The sequence below is a fragment of the Lycium ferocissimum genome, chromosome 8 (genome assembly GCF_029784015.1).
Source record: "Lycium ferocissimum isolate CSIRO_LF1 chromosome 8, AGI_CSIRO_Lferr_CH_V1, whole genome shotgun sequence".
In the NCBI taxonomy this organism is placed as follows: domain Eukaryota; kingdom Viridiplantae; phylum Streptophyta; class Magnoliopsida; order Solanales; family Solanaceae; genus Lycium; species Lycium ferocissimum.
This window is the reverse complement of record NC_081349.1, coordinates 31,457,891-31,480,693: the sequence shown is the minus strand read 5'-3', so window position 1 is coordinate 31,480,693 and position 22,803 is coordinate 31,457,891. Positions and strand designations below refer to the sequence as shown.

At 34.6% G+C, this 22,803-nt stretch overlaps 3 protein-coding genes, 1 non-coding gene and 1 pseudogene across 5 annotated transcripts; 2 read left to right on the top strand and 3 right to left on the bottom strand.

Moving 5' to 3' along the window:
• Positions 1–1,345: 1,345 nt before the first annotated feature.
• On the top strand, positions 1,346–3,432 carry LOC132068019 (chlorophyll a-b binding protein 6A, chloroplastic). Its single transcript, XM_059461477.1, has 4 exons — positions 1,346–1,635; positions 1,864–1,966; positions 2,647–2,935; positions 3,192–3,432. The coding sequence occupies exons 1-4, from the start codon at positions 1,442–1,444 to the stop codon at positions 3,344–3,346; spliced, it is 741 nt and encodes a 246-aa protein (XP_059317460.1). The 5' UTR covers positions 1,346–1,441; the 3' UTR covers positions 3,347–3,432.
• A 183-nt stretch (positions 3,433–3,615) lies between these two features.
• Positions 3,616–7,458, bottom strand: LOC132068018 (uncharacterized). 2 transcript variants are annotated; one of them, XM_059461476.1, is made up of 5 exons: positions 7,291–7,458; positions 6,688–6,716; positions 5,787–5,941; positions 4,959–5,240; positions 3,616–4,588 (listed from the first exon to the last, which is right to left on the bottom strand). In XM_059461476.1, exons 3-5 carry the CDS (start codon positions 5,919–5,921, stop codon positions 3,962–3,964), a joined length of 1,044 nt encoding a protein of 347 aa, XP_059317459.1. In that variant the 5' UTR covers positions 5,922–5,941; positions 6,688–6,716; positions 7,291–7,458; the 3' UTR covers positions 3,616–3,961. The 2 variants fall into 2 exon arrangements, with proteins under 2 accessions (XP_059317459.1, XP_059317458.1); XM_059461475.1 differs by lacking the exon at positions 6,688–6,716 and having other exon boundaries at positions 7,291–7,457.
• LOC132069021 (U2 spliceosomal RNA) lies at positions 4,491–4,662 on the bottom strand (annotated as a pseudogene).
• Positions 7,459–14,853: 7,395 nt separating the features above from the next.
• Positions 14,854–14,925, bottom strand: TRNAP-AGG (transfer RNA proline (anticodon AGG)). The gene has a single exon. It is a non-coding gene; the product is annotated as a tRNA-Pro (tRNA).
• Positions 14,926–14,977: 52 nt separating this feature from the next.
• Positions 14,978–19,437, top strand: LOC132068017 (uncharacterized). The gene is made up of 2 exons (XM_059461474.1): positions 14,978–15,125; positions 18,505–19,437. Exons 1-2 carry the CDS (start codon positions 15,053–15,055, stop codon positions 19,155–19,157), a joined length of 726 nt encoding a protein of 241 aa, XP_059317457.1. The 5' UTR covers positions 14,978–15,052; the 3' UTR covers positions 19,158–19,437.
• The last annotated feature ends 3,366 nt before the right edge of the window (positions 19,438–22,803 follow it).

Sequence of the window (22,803 nt, the reverse complement as noted above, 5' to 3'; positions counted from 1 at the left end):
ATTATTCACTTCCAAACTAACCATTCTCATCTCTCTTTCTCCCCTCTCCCCTCCTCCCCACCCCGCTACCCACTGCTCCGGCGAGGAGCTTCCGGCGCCCTCTTCTCCGGCGAGAAACGGACAAGCAACTTTCTTAGAAGCTGAGAAATTGTTTGAGGAGATGAAGAAAAAGGGAGTAAAGCCTGATACTCATAGTCATAACGCGATGATTACAGCTTATGCGAAGGATGCAAGAAATGTATTGATTTGAGACGAAATGTCTATACTTATACAATGCAGCAGGTGTTTTTTGTTTCACCAACCGTTCTCCGTTGTTGATGCGGTGGCTTTTGAGTTTTGACGGTCAGATCCGATTAGATCTTGGCCAGATCTGACCGGATCTGCTCAGTTCTGGTCAGATTTTGCTTTGTGTGAATCTGGCCGGCGGTGACTTTTCCGGTCAGATTTCGTGCCGAATCTGGAAAATCGTATTTTTTTTTGGTGTATTCATTAAATTTTTAGCATACAATTCAGTGTATTCATTAATTTTTTGGCGTACAATTCAGTATTTTGTGTATTTTATTTTCTTGTATTCTGTTTTTGAGTATATTCGTTAATTTTATTTCTTGTATATAAATGAATACATTAATTTTTGAAGTGTATACAAATGAACAGAGTGAATTTTATTTCTTTGTATTCAATTTTTTGAGTGTATGTGTTAACTTTTTTAGTGTAAAATTCTGTGTTTTTGGGAAAATTCAACTCAGTTGTGCAAGCTGAATATAATTTTTTTGTATTTATGTTGTTTGAATACCACTGATTTTCAAATACAATAAAGTGAATACAATGTAAAATTAGCTATAAATGAATACAACTGAGTAGAATACAATTGACGTGAATACAACTGAGTTGAATACATATGACTAATTTTTGAAAAAAATTTATTCGCTGCATTCATGAATACAGCTAAGCTGTTTTATGAATACAGCGAGTCATTTTTTGAATACAGCAGAAAAACAGTAGCTATGCCATGTAAATATTGAAACTGTAGCTATGGCAAAATTTAAACCCCCAAAGTATAGTCATTTATGTAAAATTCCCATATATTATTATCTACCAATTTAGATATCCACGTAGGCAACAATCTAACCCATTGTGGGACCCTACGTATGATATTTTCTCCAACTAAGACAACCTCAGCCACAAAAGCACCATCACATATCCTCCGATATATCCACTTCATGTTCCACCTGGCCCAATCACAAAACAGAAACCATTCTCTTTAGCCAATAACAATCTACATTCAGATTTGCCTATATCTCAAACTCCTTCCTTATACCCTCCACAATTATACCATCATTTTCCATTCTCATATCCGTTTTCTATTTTCTCTACTCATTCATCTCCAAAATCTTTTGAACATCTTTAAGTTAAAAAAAAAAAAAAAAAAAAGGAAGAAGAGATGGCTTCTAATACATTGATGAGCTGTGGAATAGCAGCAGTTTGCCCCTCTGTCCTCTCTTCTTCCAAGTCTAAATTTGCCGTGGCGGTGCCCGTGTCCACCGGAGCTACCAATGCCATGTCACGGCTCACCATGTCGGCCGAGTGGATGCCCGGCCAACCCCGTCCCTCCTACCTCGACGGCTCAGCCCCCGGGTAATTCATCACTAAAATAGTACAATACTTCTTTCGTTTCATTTTATGTGACGATATTTGACTGACACAAGGTTTAAAACCTGCTTTGACTTATATATTATTAGAAGTAAAATATTACTCTCTCTGGATCAAAAAAAGTGTTCACGTAGCCATTTGCACACCCCTTTATAAAGTACTATAATATGTATTTCTTTATGCATGTTCTAATTTCTAAATATATAAATGCAGAGACTTTGGATTTGATCCACTTGGTCTAGGAGAAGTACCTTCAAATTTGGAGAGATACAAAGAGTCTGAACTTATTCACTGCAGATGGGCTATGCTTGCTGTTGTAAGCTTCTTATTCTCTAATACTCCTTTTTTAGCTGCTAATATAGGAAATGATTCAACTTATACAGACTGAAAGTATAAAATATTATGTTATTAGTGTATATTAACTTCTTGTTGCTAGTAACTTTCCATATTTTACGAGTTCCTAATTCCATTTTATGGAGAATTCCCGGTAATTATGCTTTTGGTGACCTTCGATGCATATAGAAGTTAAACTCTTTTTACAAGGAAAACAAGATGAAACCAATAAAAATCAAGCTGTAATATCTACACAGTTCATGTAGTACTACTATTTTTGAACAATTTTCTGCATTACCTTTAAGATTGTGGACATTTAAAAGCTAACTAGGCAGTCGCGAAGAACACTTCTCGTCGGAAAGTTATACTGTGTATATTGAATATTATATATTGCGTATATCGGTCAAAACTGACCTTTTTATACAATTACGTTAAATCTTGAACTCCTTTAGCGGTATTCCTGGTTTCACCACTGTAAGTCTGTAAACAAGTACATTATTCTAAGACATACATCACATGTTAGAAGAGATATACAAACAATGTTAGAAAAATATACACATTTTAGAAGAGATCTTTACATTACATTAATCAATTTCTCTAACATAAAATTATATATTGGTTTGAATTCTCTAACATAGCTTTTATTCATGAACAAATTTGCAGCCAGGAATCCTAGTTCCAGAGGCATTGGGCTTGGGCAATTGGGTCAAGGCCCAAGAATGGGCCGCAGTTCCTGGAGGACAAGCTACATATTTGGGCCAGCCTGTTCCATGGGGCACACTTCCTACTATTTTGGTTATTGAATTTTTAGCCATAGCCTTTGTAGAACACCAAAGGAGTATGGAAAAGGACCCAGAGAAGAAGAAGTACCCTGGCGGAGCTTTTGACCCATTGGGCTACTCTAAGGACCCTAAGAAATTTGAAGAACTCAAAGTCAAGGAAATCAAAAATGGTTAGAACATCAACTCACTCCTCTTATGCATTTCACATTTCTCTTTTTATGGATTTAACTTATATACACTGTCAAGTGCCAACGTATTGATTTCTTACTTTAGTGTAGTTACCCATTTTAATAAGTTAGTAGCGATTTACAATGTTACCAAAACTTTACTTATACGGTCAAACCTCTTTTTACCTGTTCTAGCAAGCAACCTTCCTTATTCTCCGTGTATTTAATCTCACTTTAATGGATAATTATTTGTTGTTAGGTCGCCTTGCGTTGTTGGCATTTGTGGGATTTTGTGTTCAACAATCAGCATACCCAGGAACAGGACCATTGGAGAACTTGGCAACTCACTTGGCTGATCCATGGCACAACAACATTGGGGACATTGTTATCCCTAGAGGCGTTTTACCTAATTGAAATGTACTATCATATATATTAGCCAAACACCTTGTAAAACTCTCCCATGTACTAATAGATTTCTAATGAAATGGACTCTTTGTGTATTCTTAGTCTAGTAGTTGTTGTTTGGTAAAGGGGTTCCAAAAAGTGCTATAGGTCAGAAATCATAGGTGTGAAGCTCTAGTAGTTCTTTGAGTCTCCTTGTATGAAATCCTGGCTCTGCCACTGAGAGGAACATCAAGTTATTTAAAATACTAGGAGATTTTTTCATATTCAAACCAAAACCATAAGAATAAAATCATTTTCATTTATTTTGGCATAGGAAACACACTCAAATGTCATCGTTACTTCATAATTATACTGTCACCAAACAAGAATAATGCTCATCCTCAACACTTTTCTCTCAGTTGCTGAACATTGCCTAATGGACTATCACAAGTCTATATTGCTCGGACTCTCCAAAAACAATGTCGCACGCGCATCGGATTCGCCAAAAATGCACTACTTTTGGAGGATCTGACACGCACCTGACGACATATTTAAAGAGTCCGAGCAACATAGCTACAAATGCAAAGAATATATGCAGGCATCCTGCACAAAGTTAATCAATACAACATCAAAAATGTTAAAGCATCAGCTAACTACACTAGCTGGTGAAAGGAAACCGACATGCAGAGGAACCTTGTTCGAAGCAACAATCTCACTGCAGTGTCCACCTCTAAGTGCTCCATCAACGACTTGATGATCGTGTCCGGGGATAAAGTTTTTCATAAGAACCAAATCCCTAGCTGCAACTGCTTTGAGCCGATATCGTTCTGCCCTAGAGCCTATCACTTGTCCAAGAATAGACGCTGCAATGGTAAAAGCCATAGCCGATTTAGGCATCAACACGGACTTCCTCAGAATGGCTATGAACGGCACAGCAGCGTGTACAGCTGCAAACCATGATGGCGAAAACTTTTCAGTGTGTTCTCTCCATATGCCTAAAGGGATATTTGCTGCCATGCCCAAGACACCGATGACTAATACTTTTGCAGGCAGAGGTTGTGGTCGCAAGTTTTTTGCAAAGGTGGTCCGTGATAGAGCTGCTCGGGCAGCAATTATAGCAGGGGGACACTTGATTTTCATACCAGGAGGAGGCTTAAAGGCCTTCGCTACAAGAGGAAGGACAGTACTCACAGCACGGTATGACTTCGCTATAGGACAATTTCCATTTTGCAACCACTCATTGCTTTGTGCTTCGTGTTCTGAATCTCCTCCCTGATAGATCCAAAAATATAAATGATAAGAACAGATACTACACTTGATCTTAGCCAAAAGGCCGACTAAGGTATGCAAAATGCTGGTTAGCAAGCACAATCAGATTGAATTTTGGTTATTCTGCCCAAAATTAAAAGCTTCTTAAGTCACCAACAATCATATTTCAAGAGTTATAATGAAATTCAGCAATTTTGACGTACTGCTAATCTTAGAAATTTACGCTAGATCAAGAAGTCAAATAAAGTGTTTCATTGGAACATGGACATTTGACAAAGTCATAATTCAAGAGTTATAACCTAATTCAGTCTATTTTGACATATTGAGAAATCTGGGAGATGCAAAATAAAAAGGGAAATTAATGGTCTTGAACCTGTCTTTTGGATGATTCAGAGTTCTTCTTTTGATTCTTCCACTTCTCAGAGAATGAATCAAAACCAAACGGCCCTCCAAATCCAAAAGCTGAGAGACTTATGGTAGCAGCCTTTGCCGCCAAAGGGTTGAACTGGCGAGGTGCATGTTCAGAATCTTGTTTCTCATTCGTAAGGAACAGTCTCCCAGAAAGCGGGACAGCACCGTTCTGCCCATGGAAAAGCCTGAATGCCATGTCAAAGTTAGGACCATCCTCGAAGATAGGACCTTTTCCTGCACGTACCTGATTCAGGTGCAAGGAAATAATGAGAAAGACTTCAATTTTAGTGTGACCAGGATATGGTCACGGAACCAACTATTGGTGGTAGACTTATAGCCTGTTTGGCCAAACTTCCAAACTCTGCTTATTTTTAAAAGTGCTTTTTGTCAGAAGTGATTTTTGAAAAAATACTTTTGGAAAATAGCAATTTGTGTTTAGCTAATCAATTTGAAAAACATTTTTGCCAATATTAGAGCAACAATTTGTACTTGACCAATGTTTTCATCAAAAATTTGTACTTGACCAATGTTCTAAAAGTACTTCTGGGGAAAAACTATTTTTTCAGCTTCTGAAAAACAGCTTCTACTACTACTAAAAAGCAATTATGTTTTTCCAAAAAACTTGGCCAAACACCTCAACAAAATAAGCACTTTTGGCTTCCTAGAAGCTTTAGGTAAACAGGCTATAAATGAGAGGCCTTAACAATATCGTTTCATCAATAAGTAAATTACTTTACAAAGATTCAAAGAAATATTTCTTCTGCAAATTAATGAAAAATTAACAACTTACAGGAATGGGGACACCACTGGAGCTTGAGAAAGAGAAATTTGTCGGCTCATTGATATTCGTCAAAAATGGGCACCTAGTAATGTCTTGCTGGAAACCTGAAGAGTCATTGCTTGTATTCCTAGAGAAAAACTCCATTTTATTGGAAGAAAGATGACCTACACAAAAATCAAAAGAAATTGTGAGCAACAGAAGCTTCAAGAAACAATTACCAAAGCAAGAATTGAGGACAAATAATCACAAACCATGCTCTTTCGATAACATCAAGCATTAAGGAAGTCCAGAAAAGAATCCATAAAAGATACAGGACACAACTAAAACCATATACAAAACATAATCTAATATCCAAATTATAGAAGAGCACAGTTTAGGGATTTTTCTACAGCCAAACTGGTAACAAAAAGTACAAGCTGAACTGGAAAGAAGGATGGTTAGGACATCTTGTAAGACAAACTCAGAAGATAAATATAGCGAGGGTTAATCACCCAAACGAAATAGCTAATAAGTAACTAGCACAAAAAGAGAAAAGCAAGCGATTTGCGGATTGAAATATAACACTCCATAGACAATTCATACATCAGTGGAGATCAAAGTTCAGCTCAAACACAAAAACCATTTGCAATATAACAAAATAACAACTACAATATCAAACCAAACTAGTTGGAGATAGCTATACGAATCCTCTATATCCATTTGGACCCGTTTAATTCCATTATCAAAGATTTATCTTTTAAGCAAAACCCTTTAATAAAAAACAAAAAGAACAAAAACCCAATTGTCAAATTCGATCAACAACTTAAAAAAAAAAAAAAAAAAAAAAAAAAAAAAAACTTAAACAACCCAAACAATTCAAATGTTGATACATATTGAAATAAACAACAGTGAATTAGAAAAGCAAACATACCTCTAAGACAAAAATTATCAAAATAACACCTACAAAATCAATTCCAAACTAGTTGGAGTTAGCTACATAAATCCTCTATATCCATTTTGCTCAACTATCATATCAAAGATTTATTTTTTAAGCAAAACCCATCAATTAAAAAATAAAAAAATCAATACCTAGGTGTCAAATTCAACCAACAACTTAAATTTTAAAAAAAAAAAAAAAAATTGTAATCACCCAAGCAATTCTATATCAGTCTTTTTTTTTTCCAACATCAAAGATTAATCTTTTAAGCAAAACCCATTAATAAAAAAACAATAAGAACAAATACCCACTTGTCAAATTAACCAACAAATTAAATCAAACAAAAACAACTGAAACTACCCAAACAATTCAAATGTTGATACATTTGGACCCCTTCTTTTCTTTTCTTTTTTTCCAACATCAAAGATTTATCTTTTCAGCAAAACCCATTAATAAAAAACAAAAAGAGCAAATACCCACTTGTCAAAATCTATCAACAACTCAAATCAAACAAAAAAAAAAATTGAAACAACCAAACTATTCAAATGTTGATACTATATTGAAATAACAGCAGTAAATTCTGAAAAAAGAACATACCTTAAGAGAAAAATAGTATTATGAAAACTAAGAGGAAGAAATTTTGTTAATAAAGAGAGAAATGAGATGAAGAAAAGAATCAAATGAAGACGGAGTAGTTTATGCGTAGGTGAAGAGAGAAAGAACAAAAAACGACGGCGTGTTGACTACACACGCCAAAAAAGAATATGTCTCTACGCGGGCTTTTTTTGACTTGGAGAATATAACTAACTCCCCTTGCTCCTACTTTTGTTGAAAATGAGTCCAAATAATACTCCCTCTCTCAGAAATATTTATCTTTTTTTTTAAATCTGCCCAAAAGATTGCTTTCATTTCTATATTTAAAAATAATTTAACTTTATGAGATGATTTTTTCAAAATACGTAAATTGCTTTAATGACCACACGTTTCAAAATCTTCTTTATTTCTTAAACTTTGTGCCTATTAAAAAAGACAATCTTTTTGGAAAAAATAGTATATAAGGAGAGGTGAGTAGACAAGACTTAACACATCTGCAGGTGCTTTGTTTCAAATATGAGGGTTCACAATTGCTTACTCCTACTTTTGTTGAAAATGGGGTCCAAATAATAATAATAATATTGGAGGTAGAGGTGATTAGACAGAACTTAACCAGTATTGGGATTTTAAGGTATAAATAGGAAATGAGAAAAGGTACATTTTGAAGTGCACTCAAAAAACACTTTTTGTATTGCACCTCTCCATCTCACCCTTTCATTGTCTATAAATTCAAAGCTTTACCTCAGATTTTAAACACCAAAAAAAAAAAAAAATCTAAATTCTTTTCCTTTGAAATTGTTCTCTGCATTAGTTTTCAAAACAAAATTATAGTACAGTCAGTGTGATTTGTTTCCGAATTTGCGTTCAACGAAGTTGATAGGGTTTGAGGTACTGCTACGCCATCAATAGATATCTGTTTTATCTTGGGAGGAAGTAATCCATAACCTTTTTTTTGAGGATTAAATTCCTTATGGGCACACAAGGAAGTTCAGCAGGACTTGGATATTTTCAGTTTTACGCATTTTACGTTTTTCAAATTAAATCATGTTTTTGGTTTACTAGTTTTGAACACAAATTTACTAATAAACACATCCACAGGTTACTGGGAATATGACCCCAAATAATAATTTAGGGTAGAAGATTAGTAGATAGTCGAGCATGGAAACCCATTCGTACTTGAGTTCCTTTAGGTGAGAACTTGTCTTGCTTTGTTTCAGAACATGAGAGTCCACAATTTCTTTCCTCATCCTGTGAGTTTTTACTTATCGGTATTATTGTCAGCACTCTCCTTTTATCTTGTTCGTTGATTTTACTATCACCTGTTATTTTTTTTGTTTTGATTATTGTACTAGTTGTTGTTGCTACTGTTCCTTTTTATTTTTAATTATTATTTTGTATATGGTTTCATTACTACTGTATTTCTTTTTCGTACTGATTTTGATATGCTTTACTTGAGCTGAAGGTTTATCGGAAATAACTTCTCTACCTTCACAAGATAGGGGTAAGATTGTGTATCCACAACCCTCCCCATACACCATTCGTGAGATTACACTAGATATCTTCTTCTTCTTCTTCTTCTTCTTCTTCTTGTAGTAGTAGTAGTAATAATAATAATTAAAAAAAACTTATAATAGTAGGAATACGAAACAAGCGGATCAAAAGAAATGTAGGATTCGTTTTGCATATTTGAAATTCATGTGACAAGTATCAATCATGTTAGGTACGAACTTTAACAGTCCTTGAAGCGATCAAGATTGTTCAACAATTGAGTTACAAGCATATTATTATGGAATTGAATTCTGAATTTTGGTCAACGTAGTTAGGGAATAATACAGCCAAACCTCAAAGAACCAAAAGTGACATTTGATCGATAATGGAGTAACATTTAAATCCATGTAGTAATGTACTCTTATCCATCTTTTTTTATAAAGAAGAAAGTAGAACACCTGTTATTTTACATGAATTATGCGTTGTTTCGTGGTCATTTTCTTACATGCCACACTGACAAGTCAAAAGGGGAATTAGTCGCAAGTGGCCAACTCTGTAACTCATTAGTCATATATTCAATGAAAAAATCATGTTTATTGACAATTGTGAGGGAGTTGACCATTAACTTTATTTCTTTTTTCTTATTATTTTCTTTGTTCAAATGAAAATATGAGTTATAGATACTTAGCCCAAAGAAGACTTTTCTGTCATGAAAAAGAAAGACTTTCTAGAGCATACTAGTTACATGAGGCCTGTGCTAAGCCCGGACCCAAACTCAACAGATAAAAATACTAATATTTTATTTAAAAAGTATTCGTTATTATTAAAGTTTTCTAGTCACCTAGTTAGATAATTTTTAAACAAAAAATTATTTATAGGGAAGAAAGTCTGGCAGAAAAATTATTAAATACCAAAGGGGCACAATCGACTCAACATTCAGTAAAATAACATGATTTAAATTATGTAAAATAATTACAGCTATTTCCGAAACAAAAATATAGCATTTTTATCAATATTTTCTGTATTTACATATACAATTAGAATTTTTTTAATATTTATTAAGTTTAAATTTCACTTATAATATTTCATGTGGCAAGAGTTTATGCTAGTTAAATGTGGCCATTTAAACTTAGTTTTAGACTAAACTAAGGAGAAAAAAAAAACTAAATTCATTAAATGAATCTCAAGAATCAATTTAGTTCTTCATATATATATATTTTATACTTAAAAATATTAATTCTAAGTTAAAATTGCAATTTATAATACTTTTCGCATAGATATTCAATGCTCCCTCTGTTTCAATTTGTTTTGTCTTATTTTCCTTTTTTGTCCGTTTAAAAAAGAATGTCTCATTCCTTTTTTGGAAACTCTTTAGTTCAAACTTTCCACGTGGCATGTTTAAAACCACAAATTAAAGGATATTTTTGGTACATTCCACATATCTTTAGTTTAAGACCACGTGAATTATGCAGGTATTAATTATTGCATAAGTAATACCACGCTTGGTAGTTGGTTAAGAGGTAGTTATTCATGTATAAATTTAATACAGTGTTTAATTTGCAATATAGAAATTCATATAACTAATACATGTATAAGTTATAAGAGAACTTATATATTACTTTATACAAGATATGTAGGTTGAATAACTAATACATGAATAACTAAACCCCGCATAAAATAATACATAAATTCCCTCATAATAATAAAAAAGTTATAAAACCTTCTTGATTATATAAAAAATATTTACTCGAATTAAATATAAAAACCAAAAAAAAAATATAATATAAACTGGAGAAAATAAAGGACAAGAAAAGATTTCAATAAAAAATTACTACAATGCTAACATACATTAATTATAAAGGTCTGTAAAGAAAGAACATAAGAAAAAAATATTGGATGCAAAAAATGAGTAGGCAAAGGAAAAGACAACATCCTCCACGTATAGCTTTATCAAAGGATCAAAAATTTTATGAGGACGACAAAACTTTTGCATCCTCGCTTATATATATTTGTAATACAATCCCCTGCTAGGTCTTTAACACACAATATTCTTTGAAGAAAAGGAAGGAGAAGGATGTAGCATTGAGCTTCCAAAAAATGTCCACTTTTCCTTCATGTTTTGAAGATTTGTCTGCAATATGATAATATACCTGTTTGGATGGTGGTTTCCCGTGGTTCATTAATGGATGGTTTTCTATAAAATCATGTTTGTTTTCATTGTTCTTAAAATTATGTAGTATGGTGTTGTAAACCCGTGGTTCATCCCATAGTTATATAACCATGAAAAGTGCCAATTTTTGTAACCACGGATTTGGTGGTTTTTTCGTGGTTACGTATTTCATTTCTCCATTATACCCCACCCTCCACCATCCACCCGACCCCCACCCTACCACTCACCCCCACCCCACCCCAACTACCCCACTCCTCTGCTACCCATCCCCACCACCCCAACCACCACCCACTACTCCTCACCACCGCCCAACCCTACCCCACAACAACTCACCCCCACCCTCATCCCACAACCACCCACCCCTCTACTACCCCTCACTGCCACCCAACCCCACCTCCATAACCACTTACCCCCACCCTAGAGGCGGAGCTACGATTCGAAGCGTGTGGGTTTGGGGTTCTAATTCTTTAAAGTTACTGGGTTCTTAATTAATTATTTGCACATATTTGACAAAAAATTTAATACAAATATATGGTTTGGACAAAAGCTGCTGGGTTCAGCCGAACCCACACCCAAAGGGCTGGCTCCGCCCCTGCCCCACCCTCATCCCACAACCACCCACCCCTTCACCACCCCCCACCCAATACCTATTTATTTTTTAAAGTTCCTATTTTATTCTTTACCTGAGTTTTATTAAACTAATTTTTAATTAAGAGTTAAGGGTATTTTAATAAACTTACAAGTTATTATACAATACCATACAGTCAAACCAAACAATACAACTATTATTAAACCACAACAAACGATACAGTCTATCCAAACATAGTGTTTTTTTTTTTTTTTTTGAAAACATAATGTTCATTAATACAGTACAATACAATACAACACCATACTATACCATACTATACTGTACATTAATGAACCACGAGAAACAACCATCCAAACAGAGATGAATGCTATCTTTTCACTTTTAGTGAAATATCTTGGGTGAGGAGCTTTAAAAAATGAACAAATTACTGGCACAGGACGTTTTGTCTTAAATGAATCATAAGATCCTATAAGTGTTTACATCAGTAAAATTTGAAATGAACTTTTAACGTGCTCGAAAAGCATGTTAATAATTTAGGGCTTGTAAATACTAGTATACCATCCTCATATTCACAAATATGTGCCTGTCTATAAATTTGAATACAAAAATTATTTATTTTTGAAACATGAATTAAAATAGTAAATCTTTTTGCCACTTATCATTGTGGAGGAGACACTATTCGGGGGAGCTGAAATAGCTAAAACGTACTCATTAGAGACTTAATTAACAATATTGTTAAAGCTCACTCGGCTGCACGAATCTGAATTAGTTTGATTAGTTAATTTTAAGAGATAATGGTCAAAAACACACCTTAAAGAGTATTTTTTTGCGAGTTTTCTACCTGAACTATTAGGTGTTTGCTTTTCCTACATAAACTATCATCAAAATCAAAACACACTCGACTAGTATCTGATGGTGCGTGGTGTACATTCTTTATTTATTTTTTACTTATTTAAGAAATGATGTCAAATGGCACTCCACGCGGGTAATTAAAGGAATTGATTGGAATTAAACAAAAAATTAAGAGATAATGGTCAAAAACACATTCGAAGATACTAGTTGAAGTGTGTTTTAATACGTAGGTGGTGATAGTTCATATAGGAAAAACAAAAACTTGATAGTTCAGGTAGGATACTCATAAGTAAGTGATACTTAAGATGTGCTTTTGACGATTATCTCTAGTTTTAACTTTTAAATATGGCCAAACCCATCGGCGGCCCCTTGTGGTCGTCAAGATCTTCCACTTAGACACTTCAGCTAAGCTTTGTTCCATTTAGACACACGGGGAAGGATTTGACTGTGCCATTTAAACACTTTTCGCTGAATCAGCCAAATATGTAATGTGTGTGTAACACACTCGCGGGATAATACTCAAAATACCCCCCAACGTTTGACCAAAATTCCAACTACACACCTAACCTTTGCGGGGGTCCTATTACCCCCCTGGACAAATTTTTTCGTAGCAAAATGGCCCTTTTTTGCCGATGTGGCAGAGCGTGAATACACCGCCCAAAGGGCGCGTGACGACCTTTAAAAATCCGCATCCGACCCGTTTTGACGCCAACTAAGTCGCCACATATGATGCCAAGTAGATAAAATTTGAACTCCCTCCATTTTTAGGCTACTTCATCTTCATCTTCACCCTATTTAATATCCATCCCCATTTTTTGTTGTCAAAATAATATCCATTATAAACGAAAATCTCAATTGAAGAAAATCCACATATGATTCCGAACAACTTGTTAAAGAACAACTTTCCACCATAAACGAAAATCAAGAAAAAAAATGAAAAAATCAAGAAAGAAAAAGGAAAAATCCGGAAAAAAATAAGAATGAAAAATCTAATCTTGTTAAAGAAAATCGATTGGAAGTTGCTTGTTTGGAGTTGCTACTTGTTGCTTGGTTGGAGTTGTTTAAGCACTAATTCTTTGAGTTGATTTGGGGAGAAAATTAAACTCCATTGCTAAGAATTTGAGAAAGCTATGAAGAACACCAAATGGGTTTCTCTAAATTCTTGATTGTTTAATCAAATTAATGGATGAACTTTGTTCTATTTGGTGTTAGGAAGCTTCCTTTCACATTTGGGTTTGTTTGGATTAGATTTGAGCAAGTTGGTGTGATTTTTTTTTCACCTCCTAATGAAGATGATGATGATGATGATGATAATGTTGATGAAGATGAAGGAGAATTGGGTATGGGTTTTCAGATCCTTAATAAAAATGGAGTATGGAAAATTGAGAGATTTTTTTTTTTTTGAAGAAGAAGAGTAGATGGATGGAGGAAGGAGGGAAATTAATAAAAAATGGGGCAAAATTAAACACGTGGCACGTGGGCCAGGCGCGTGTGGACAACCGCCATTTAATATTTGGGGGTTGGCGTAGACGGGACGCCACATCAAGAAAAAAGGCATTTTGATACAAAAATTTGTTCGGGGGGTAATAGACCCCCGCAACGTTAGGTGTGTAGTTGGGATTTTGGTCAAACGTTGGGGGGTATTTTGAGTATTATCTCACACACTCGCCGATGACATGAGAAAATGACAAATTAAATTATGACATGTGTCATTTGATCTCATAATAATATAAAAAATAAATTTTGAGTAAACCTAATATTTCAAAAAAGATTTAAAAAAAAAAACTATTTTCTAAACCCTACACATTATTAACACACAAAAAAAAAACACATTTACTAACAAAAGAATTTTTTTGAAATCATGTTGTTGGAGTTCTTCACCATTTTCATGTATGCTCTTGTTCCAACCACAATTTTAATCCAAAATTTTAAGAAAAACCCCTCCAAAATTGTATAACTTCTGCTAAAGATTCCCCACGAAGCCCCGAAGATAACCCCAATATTAATGTTTCAAAATTTTCATCAAATAAAGTAATCCATTTTAAACCTTCAAGCTTTCTAAAGAACCCTTTAAATGTGTTTTGATGAGTTCCTTTGATTTTTTTTCTTTTCTTTTTACTAGGAGAGAAAGTAAGAACTTGAGTTGAATTAAAAATGTAACTGATTTTTTTTCCCGGTAGTGATAGCGGCGGCGGTAATATTGACGATGGTAGGAAGATGGTAGAAAAAAGAAAAAAAATATGATTTTTGACCTTTTCACTCGCATGTTTGGTGTGAAATTCACACAACTTGTCAAGTCAGCGAAAAGTGTTTAAATGACACAGTAAGGGTCCACCTCAGGTGTCTAGATGAAACAAAGTTTAATTGAGGTATTTAAGTAAAAAATCTTGACGACCAGAAGGGGTCGCCGATGAATTTGGCCTTTAAATATCAAAGGAGTAAACCAAAAAAGAAAAAGAAAAAAAAAGGGGCATTCCGAGAATTGAACTCGGGACCTCTCGCACCCTAAGCGAGAATCATACCACTAGACCAAATGCCCAATACATTTTCGGTTTCACAAAGCCTTTTTTCTAACTCTCACAATCAGTTCCTATCTAACCAATAAACCCAAAACCCTTCATGTAAAACGAGATCTCAGTTGTGGGGTTTGCATCTCAAAGTTTACAATGGCAAGAAGAGCCCTTTTTCACTTGGTTCGATCCCAAGCTAATCATCTAAAATCCACCAATTTTCATACAGGTTTGTGTATAAATTTAATTCTTGTACTAGCTTTCTTTCCAGTTTCATTTCTTTATATTTGCCTCTCTTATTTCAATTGTTTTTCTGTGTATCTATATGAATATTTGGTTACTTGTAAAGAAAATGAAAGCAAGCAACACCCTTTTGTTAATCTTGTAGAAAAAATGTGTAGATAACAACAACAATAATATAGCCAGTGTAATCCTACAAAATGGGGTCTGGGGAGGGTAGAGTCTTGACTCAGAATAAAGCAATAACAAAGAATGTCAAATAAGAAAAAGGGACAATAACTACAACAAAACAGTATGCTAAGTGAAGAACAAGAGACAGTAAATAATAACAGACATCGAAGGACAAGAAAATGTGTAGATAATTGTATGCTGTTTTTTTTCTCTTTCTCTCTCTGAGGATTTGACCCTATGGGTGTGTTTGGTATGAAGGAAAATGTTTTCTTGAAAAACAAGTAGGTTTCTTACTTATTTTCTAGTGTGTGGTAAATAAGCAAAAAAATATTATCCCATAAACATTTATATGCAATCTAGTAAAACACTGTCACTTGGAGGAAAATGAAAGCAAGTAACACCCTTCTGTTAATCTTGAAGAAAAAATGTGTATAGATAATTGTATGCTATTTCTTTTTTCTTTTTTTTTTTTCTCTCAGGGGATTTGACCCTATGGGTGTGTTTGGTATGAAGGAAAATGTTTTCTTGAAAAGCAAGTGGGTTTCTTACCTATTTTCTAGTGTTTGGTAAATAATACAACAACAACAACAACATAACCAGTGTATTCCCACAAGTGGTGCCTGGGGAGGGTAGAATGTACGCAACCGCCTACCTTGTGCAGATAGAGAGACTGTTTTCGAAAGATCCTCGGCTCAAGTAAACGTGTTTTGGTAAATAAGCAGAAAAATATTATTCCATAAACATTTATATGCAATGTAGCAGAACACTGTGAGGGTGGGAGTGGGGTTCCGGGGGTGGCGGGTGGGTGGGATGGTCAAGAGGTGGGGGTTTGGGCCGTTGGGTGGCCGGGGAGAAAACAATGAACTTGGAATGTCACTAATGGAACTTGTTTTCCCTCCTTCCATTAGGGAAGCCATTTTTCTCATTTCTAAGGAATTTGTTTTCCTAGAAGTAATATTTTTCAAAACATATTGACCAACCAAACATGGGGAAATTGGATCCATACCAAACACACCCTATGTGTCAAATGGAAACAAGGGGCACAATAAGTAGAGGCAGAGCTAAGATTTTGAGTGTATGAGCTATTTTTTTTTTGTTTTGGTAAAGTAATCAAATGTCATTAGTAAAGCATCAAGAAGATGCAAGGTTACAGGTGAGCAAAAGAAGCTGCTTCCATCAAAACGGGAAGCAAACTTAGACAAAAAACCTGTAAAACAGCCAAAAGGAATCCTGCCTATTGTACTAAGCTAAGCTAAAGACAGGGAACTAACAAAATCCAAAAAAGTATCCACACTGTTTACAGGGGTAAGAAAATGCCAACTAAATAAGCACTCCAAACATCTAGCCTTGAGAGTACTAATAGGAGTTGAGATTCCATCAAAGCATTTGCTATTTCTCTCCTTCCAGAGAACACCAAAAAATAACTGTAGGGATCATTCTCCAGATTCTTTTGATGGTTTTTCAACTCTCCACAGTGACCAGCTTGCATAGGCATCTTTCATGGATAAGGGCATTACCCAGTGAAGCCCAGTTAAGGAGTAGAACAAATGCCAAAGGTCAGCTGCTGCAGGACAGTGTAAAAATAGATGGTTTACTGTTTCATTGTCCTGCCCACACATGATACATCGTATGAGCTATAGATTATAGAAAAGGCAGCTTATTGGGTTCTTGAATAAATTATTTATACATATTAGGTGAATCTTTTAACACAAATACAGTATATGTATTCTGGGCCGAAGCTATTGGGTTATGCCAAACTTGTGAGAGGAACCGTAGCTCCGTCCCCGACTTTAACCATTGTATTCAACTCGAATTATATATGTGCCTATATTAGTTAAGAAGTTTCAAAAATGTATTTTTATATTAAGTCCCAACTCATTGTGACCAAGGATTAATGGATATGGTGGTACTCTGAACCCATGGATTGGCCTCTGAATCGGAATATCACAATGAGGTCTGTAGAGTTCCAGCTTTGATCACCTTATTTTGATTGATGTTCATATGGGAGAAACGGATTGCTTAATTTAGCAGGCAGGAATTATGCATGTTTACATTAGCATAGTCAGAGGCGGATTCAGGATTTGAACTTTATTGTTGTGAGTTCAATTATTTGTACTTATTTAGGTTAATTCTTAAACACATATACAGGGTCCGAACAAAATCTACTGAATCAGATGAACCCATAACTTACCTTCTTTATCTTCCCCCGAGTATAGATGAAATCATTAAGATTTATAGCTCTATTGTTTTGGAGGAGAGAATATAACAACTTTTTATTACTGTATCTACTGAATGAAGCTACCATTACTGTATCTTTTCATGTCGTTCCAATAAACATGGTTTGATGACATCAATTTCTGCATCCGCCTCTGAATACAGATGAACTTATTGGGGTTTATAGCTTAAGGTTTTTGAAGAAAGAATGTCACAACTTTTTATTACTGTATCGACCGAGCAAGGCTACAAGCTACTCCTTTATCTTTTTGGACCATCCCATTAAAAATGGTTTGATGACTCCAGTTTCTGCTTTAATAATAAATGATAAAAGCATTTTACTTCCGTATTTTTAGGATTTGGGAATTGGGACGGATCATTAGTATTACGTGATGTTATTCGTATTTGACCCTAAGTTTCTCAAGAGACATATTTGCAGAAAGGAAAGTGTAATGCTTTGAGGTGAAACTTGAAATAGCTTTAAATGGAATTTCTGGTTTATTGAAGTTTATCATTGTAGATTTTCAGTCCTTCCTAAGCAAAATTTTCTGCTTTCAGGTTGTCAAATGCTGGACTTTACTCTTTTCTTTCTGGCCTTTCTCCACTTCTTTCATCACACTCCTTCATGAAATTCTTTTTTCAGCTTCTCTGTTTATGTTAGAATTCAAATTTTGACCAAGTTCTGTCAAATTTTCAGATCAAATAGTTAACTGTCTATTTTCGTAAACCTTAGCTGCCGCGTTCCATCCATTTCTGCCTAATTCTTATTAAGTTTTTGGTTTATTTGTTTTTATAATTTTTTAGTTCTTAATAAAACTATTTTTTTCCAACATATCAAATAAAAAAATTCTTTTTGAAAATATTTTGACCAGATTTCTCATGGGTCAATTTGGGCTACATATCAGCCCACGTTGACTTGGGCGGGTTGGGCTGGTCGTGTTTTCATGGGCTAATTTTGCCACCCCTACCCGTTATCTTTTCAGGTGGTCATCTGGCTAGTTATGGAACTCGGCCGCTTATTGGTGGTACCAAAACTGACACTAGTCGTGTGTCTCAGCTAGCTGCTATCCATAAAAGGTGGCTATCACAGTCCGCAACAGCACAAGATGACAACAAGATCAGCATAGGGCCACGTAAAGGAGGAGAAGCAGGAAATGACGAAAAGGATGGCGGAGTTGTCTACTATGGTCCTATCTCAAGCACTATAAAGAAAGTGAAGCTTCTGTCCCTTTCAACCTGTTGCCTTTCTGTATCTTTAGGCCCTGTCATAACCTTCATGACGTCTACTGATTCCAATGTGATACTAAAGGGAGCAGTTGCATCTACCATTATATTCTTAAGTGCTTCTACTACCGGTGCGCTTCACTGGTTCGTGAGTCCTTATATTCACAAACTGAGATGGAAGCCAGGTTCAGATTCTTTCGAAGTGGAGATGATGTCTTGGCTGGCAACTTTTATTCCAAAGACGATTAAGTTTGCAGATATCAAGCCAGCCGAGACCAATAGACCTTTTGTAACATTCAAGGCTAATGGAAACTTCTATTTTGTTGATGCCGAGCATTGTCACAACAAGGCGCTATTGGCAAAACTTACCCCACAGAAACCAACTCATGAGTCGGCTTTCAAGAACTTGTGATGACAACTTCTTTTCTGGAATAATTTGAGGTTTTAAGGTATTGTATTGCGTTGCTCACTAGAAGTTTCAATACTCGGAGTCTTGGATATATAAGCCTCAGTTGTTGTCATTTTTTAAATTATTATAACAATGGTGTCCAGGCCAACTTGCGCACGTCGGCTAGCGTTGGTGATTGTCATCCCTTTTTGTAATGGTAGTAATATCTAGACCAGCTTGACTCGGAGAACCCTACTACAATGTCATTTTTTTTTTAATTTTTGCAAGGGTGTTGTCCAAACTAGCTCGTGTGCGCCTCCACTAGCCTTAGCGGCTATCATATTTTTTAATGCATTGTGGTTTTCTTTCATAGAGCTTGTCCTAGTGTCAAGAAGTGGAAAGAGATGAAGAATGTAGACCAGGATAGTTGATTACTCAGATCCATTTGTTTCAAAACTTAGTATCAAATAATCCAATCATGGATGCTCAAGAGATTTGTAGTGTTGGTAGATAATTTATGCAAACTCTATTATCCAGTTGTGGGTGGCTGGTTTTTTCATGCACTAAATGCAAAATTGCTCTTAGTGGATAAGAAACTTTTAAATTGCATCTTAGCCAAACATGCTGAGACATGTACTATTTGTTTGGTCGGAGGACACTCCTACAATATTTTAAGGTGGTGAACCCGACAATTAAGGGTGTGGTGTAACGGTCAACACGATCTTGAAACGATAAAATTAGGAGACAACATGGAAACGGTCACTATACGGGGATAAGACATGACCGTGCTTATGAAAAAAGTACTAAGGGGGTGAAAACTTTGGGGATAAGGGTTCACATTTAGGAGCAAAAATGCCAGGCTGCTTTCTTCCATCTACCTAACCTTTAGCGGTAGAGTAGATTGATATATGCATTGGTCGGGGTAGTAAATGTGCAGTGGAATAGCCAAGGTGCTCATAAGCTGGTCTTCCCATATGTCTAAGCCTTGATGACAAAGTAACCTCATTGCATTGATGGGAGATAGTAGTTATATAGTGGAATAATTAATTGTGCTGGTGAAAGATCGTAGATAGTCAGTGGAATTAATGGGCACAAAAAGCTAATTCGAACCACCATCCTAAAAAATGGAGGTGTTTAGAAAGTTTGATGTTTACCAAGTTTGAGGTATATTATATACTCGTTATTTTGCTGGTCGTTTGAGAAAAAGTCATATGGTATTGGGAGGAATAAACACTTTTGAGTTGCTTAGATTGGGAAAGGGCAAAAAAAAAAGTAATTGAGAATTGTGTTGGCTCTTCGATAATTTTCTTTATTTAGATAAAGTTAGATACTTTTGGAAAACCAAGTAGTAAATATTGAAAAAAAATTGATAGAACATATGGTATTGGGAGGAATAAACACTTTTGAGTTGCTTTGATTGGGAAAGGGCCAAAAAAAAATTAATTGAGAATTGTGTTGGCTCTTCGATAATTTTCTTTATTTAGATAAAGTTAGGTACTTTTAGAAAACCAAGTGCTAAATATTGAAAAAAAATTGATACAACTATCTATTAATCCTATTCAAAAGTAGGTGAAATAATATGCTGCCCTCATGTAGATATTGACCACTGAACAAATTACATTTTAAACTCAAAGTCAACTTAGACCATTTGAATTGATATACACATCATATGTTTGTTTTCGATACTACACGTGTGAGACATGTGGCCAACTTTTGGACCCTCAACACCCACCCCAATTAAGACTAAGCGTAGAATTTAACTTTTTTACAAGTTAATATAAAAATGACACTAAAAGAATGAATGATGCCAATCAACTCGACAAATATACAATCAACCAATATATTGAATTTGAAAAAAAGTCAGAAGAAATGATTCGAGCCTCTTATTTTGATTTCTCGAACCAAGAGACTCATGAAAGACATTCAAATATATGAAAAAAAAGATAATATCAAGTTTGTATTTTTCAAATCGATTCACACACAATCCTCTTTTCTTCGATTGAAGAGTCGAAATCAATGGCAAGTACAAGTTGATAACTAAAAAAGAAAAGAAAAAGTAACTTGCAATATTCAGTTAAACTAAAACATTAGATACACTAACAGAATCTCTCCTCTCTCTCTAGAAAAGCTTAAATGTGTATATATGCATTTGTTATTTAGTAGTTGCATCTATCGTTATATTCTTCAGTGCTTCTACTACCGGTGCGCTTCACTGGTTCGTGAGTCCTTATATTCACAAACTCAGATGGAAGCCAGGTTCAGATTCTTTCTAAGTCGAGATGATGTGTGATAAACACATTTGAGGACGAGTTTAGGGATTCAATAGGAACAACACTTAGTTGAGGTGTCAAAATGGAAAAAAAAAAAAAAAAAGTTTAGGAGACCGCATATGCATTAAGCCTATTTGAGGTATATTATATACTTGTTATTTTGATGTTTACCAAGTTTGAGGTATATTATATACTCGTTATTTTGCTGGTCGTTTGAGGAAAAGTCAAATGGTATTGGGAGGAAAAAACACTTTTGAGTTGCTTGGATTGGGAAAGGGCCAAAAAAGGAAAAAAAAAAAAAAGTAATTGAGAATTGTGTTGGCTCTTCTACAATTTTCTTTATTTAGATAAAGTTAGGTACTTTTAGAAAACCAAGTGCTAAATATTGATTTTTTTTTTTTAGGCTTAATGCATATGCAGCCCCCTCAATTTGTCCCTTTTTTTATTTTGGCACCTCAACTAACTGTTGTTCCTATTTAACCCCTGAACTCATCCTTAAGTGTGTCTATCAAACCCTCTAAATATGATTTTTATTAGAAGCAAAAAATAAATTGTGGTAATGAAGGTAAATTAATATTTTAGATGTGTGGTAAGCTATTCTTTAGGTCATGGATGTGTGGGTTTTTTTTCGGTTCTACTTTTTTCGACATGAAATTAATTAAGAACTTTTCTCTTTTTTTTCCTCTCAATTCTTCGCTAATCTTAGCTAAAAAATGACATAATTAAATTAGAATATATATTAGCATGTTGCTACATTGAAGATATAATACTATGTAAGTCGGATTGTGTTTGATAGTACACACTTGGGGACGAGTTCGGGGAGTTGATAGGAATAAGACATTAGTTGAGGTCTTGAAATGGAAAAAAAGGACAAGTTCACTGCATATGCATTAACCTTTTTTTTTTAGTTTTTTTTTATATATATATATATATATATATATAGAACTATCTACTAATACCATTCAAAGGTAAGTGAATATGCTGCCCTCATGTGGATATTGACCACTAATCAAATTACCTTTTAAACTCAAAGTCGACTTAGACCATTTGAATTGATATACACATCATATGTTTGTTTTTGATACTACACATGTGAAACATGTGGTCAACTTTTGGCCCCTCAAACACCCACCCCAATTAAGACGAAACGTAGAATTTAATTATTATACTAGATATAGATAATATAAAAATGTTACACTAGCATATTATTTGAAATTAACTACATGTAATTGCCTATAATAAGCATGAATTGATTTAAAAAAATTCCCAAAGATATTAATTATGTAAAAAAAAAAAATACTTCTTTTGACGTTTACTGAATTTGATAGTTGTTATAACCTACATTATAAGTTTATAACCGATAAATTACATTGATAATATTGCTAGCATATATCTATTAA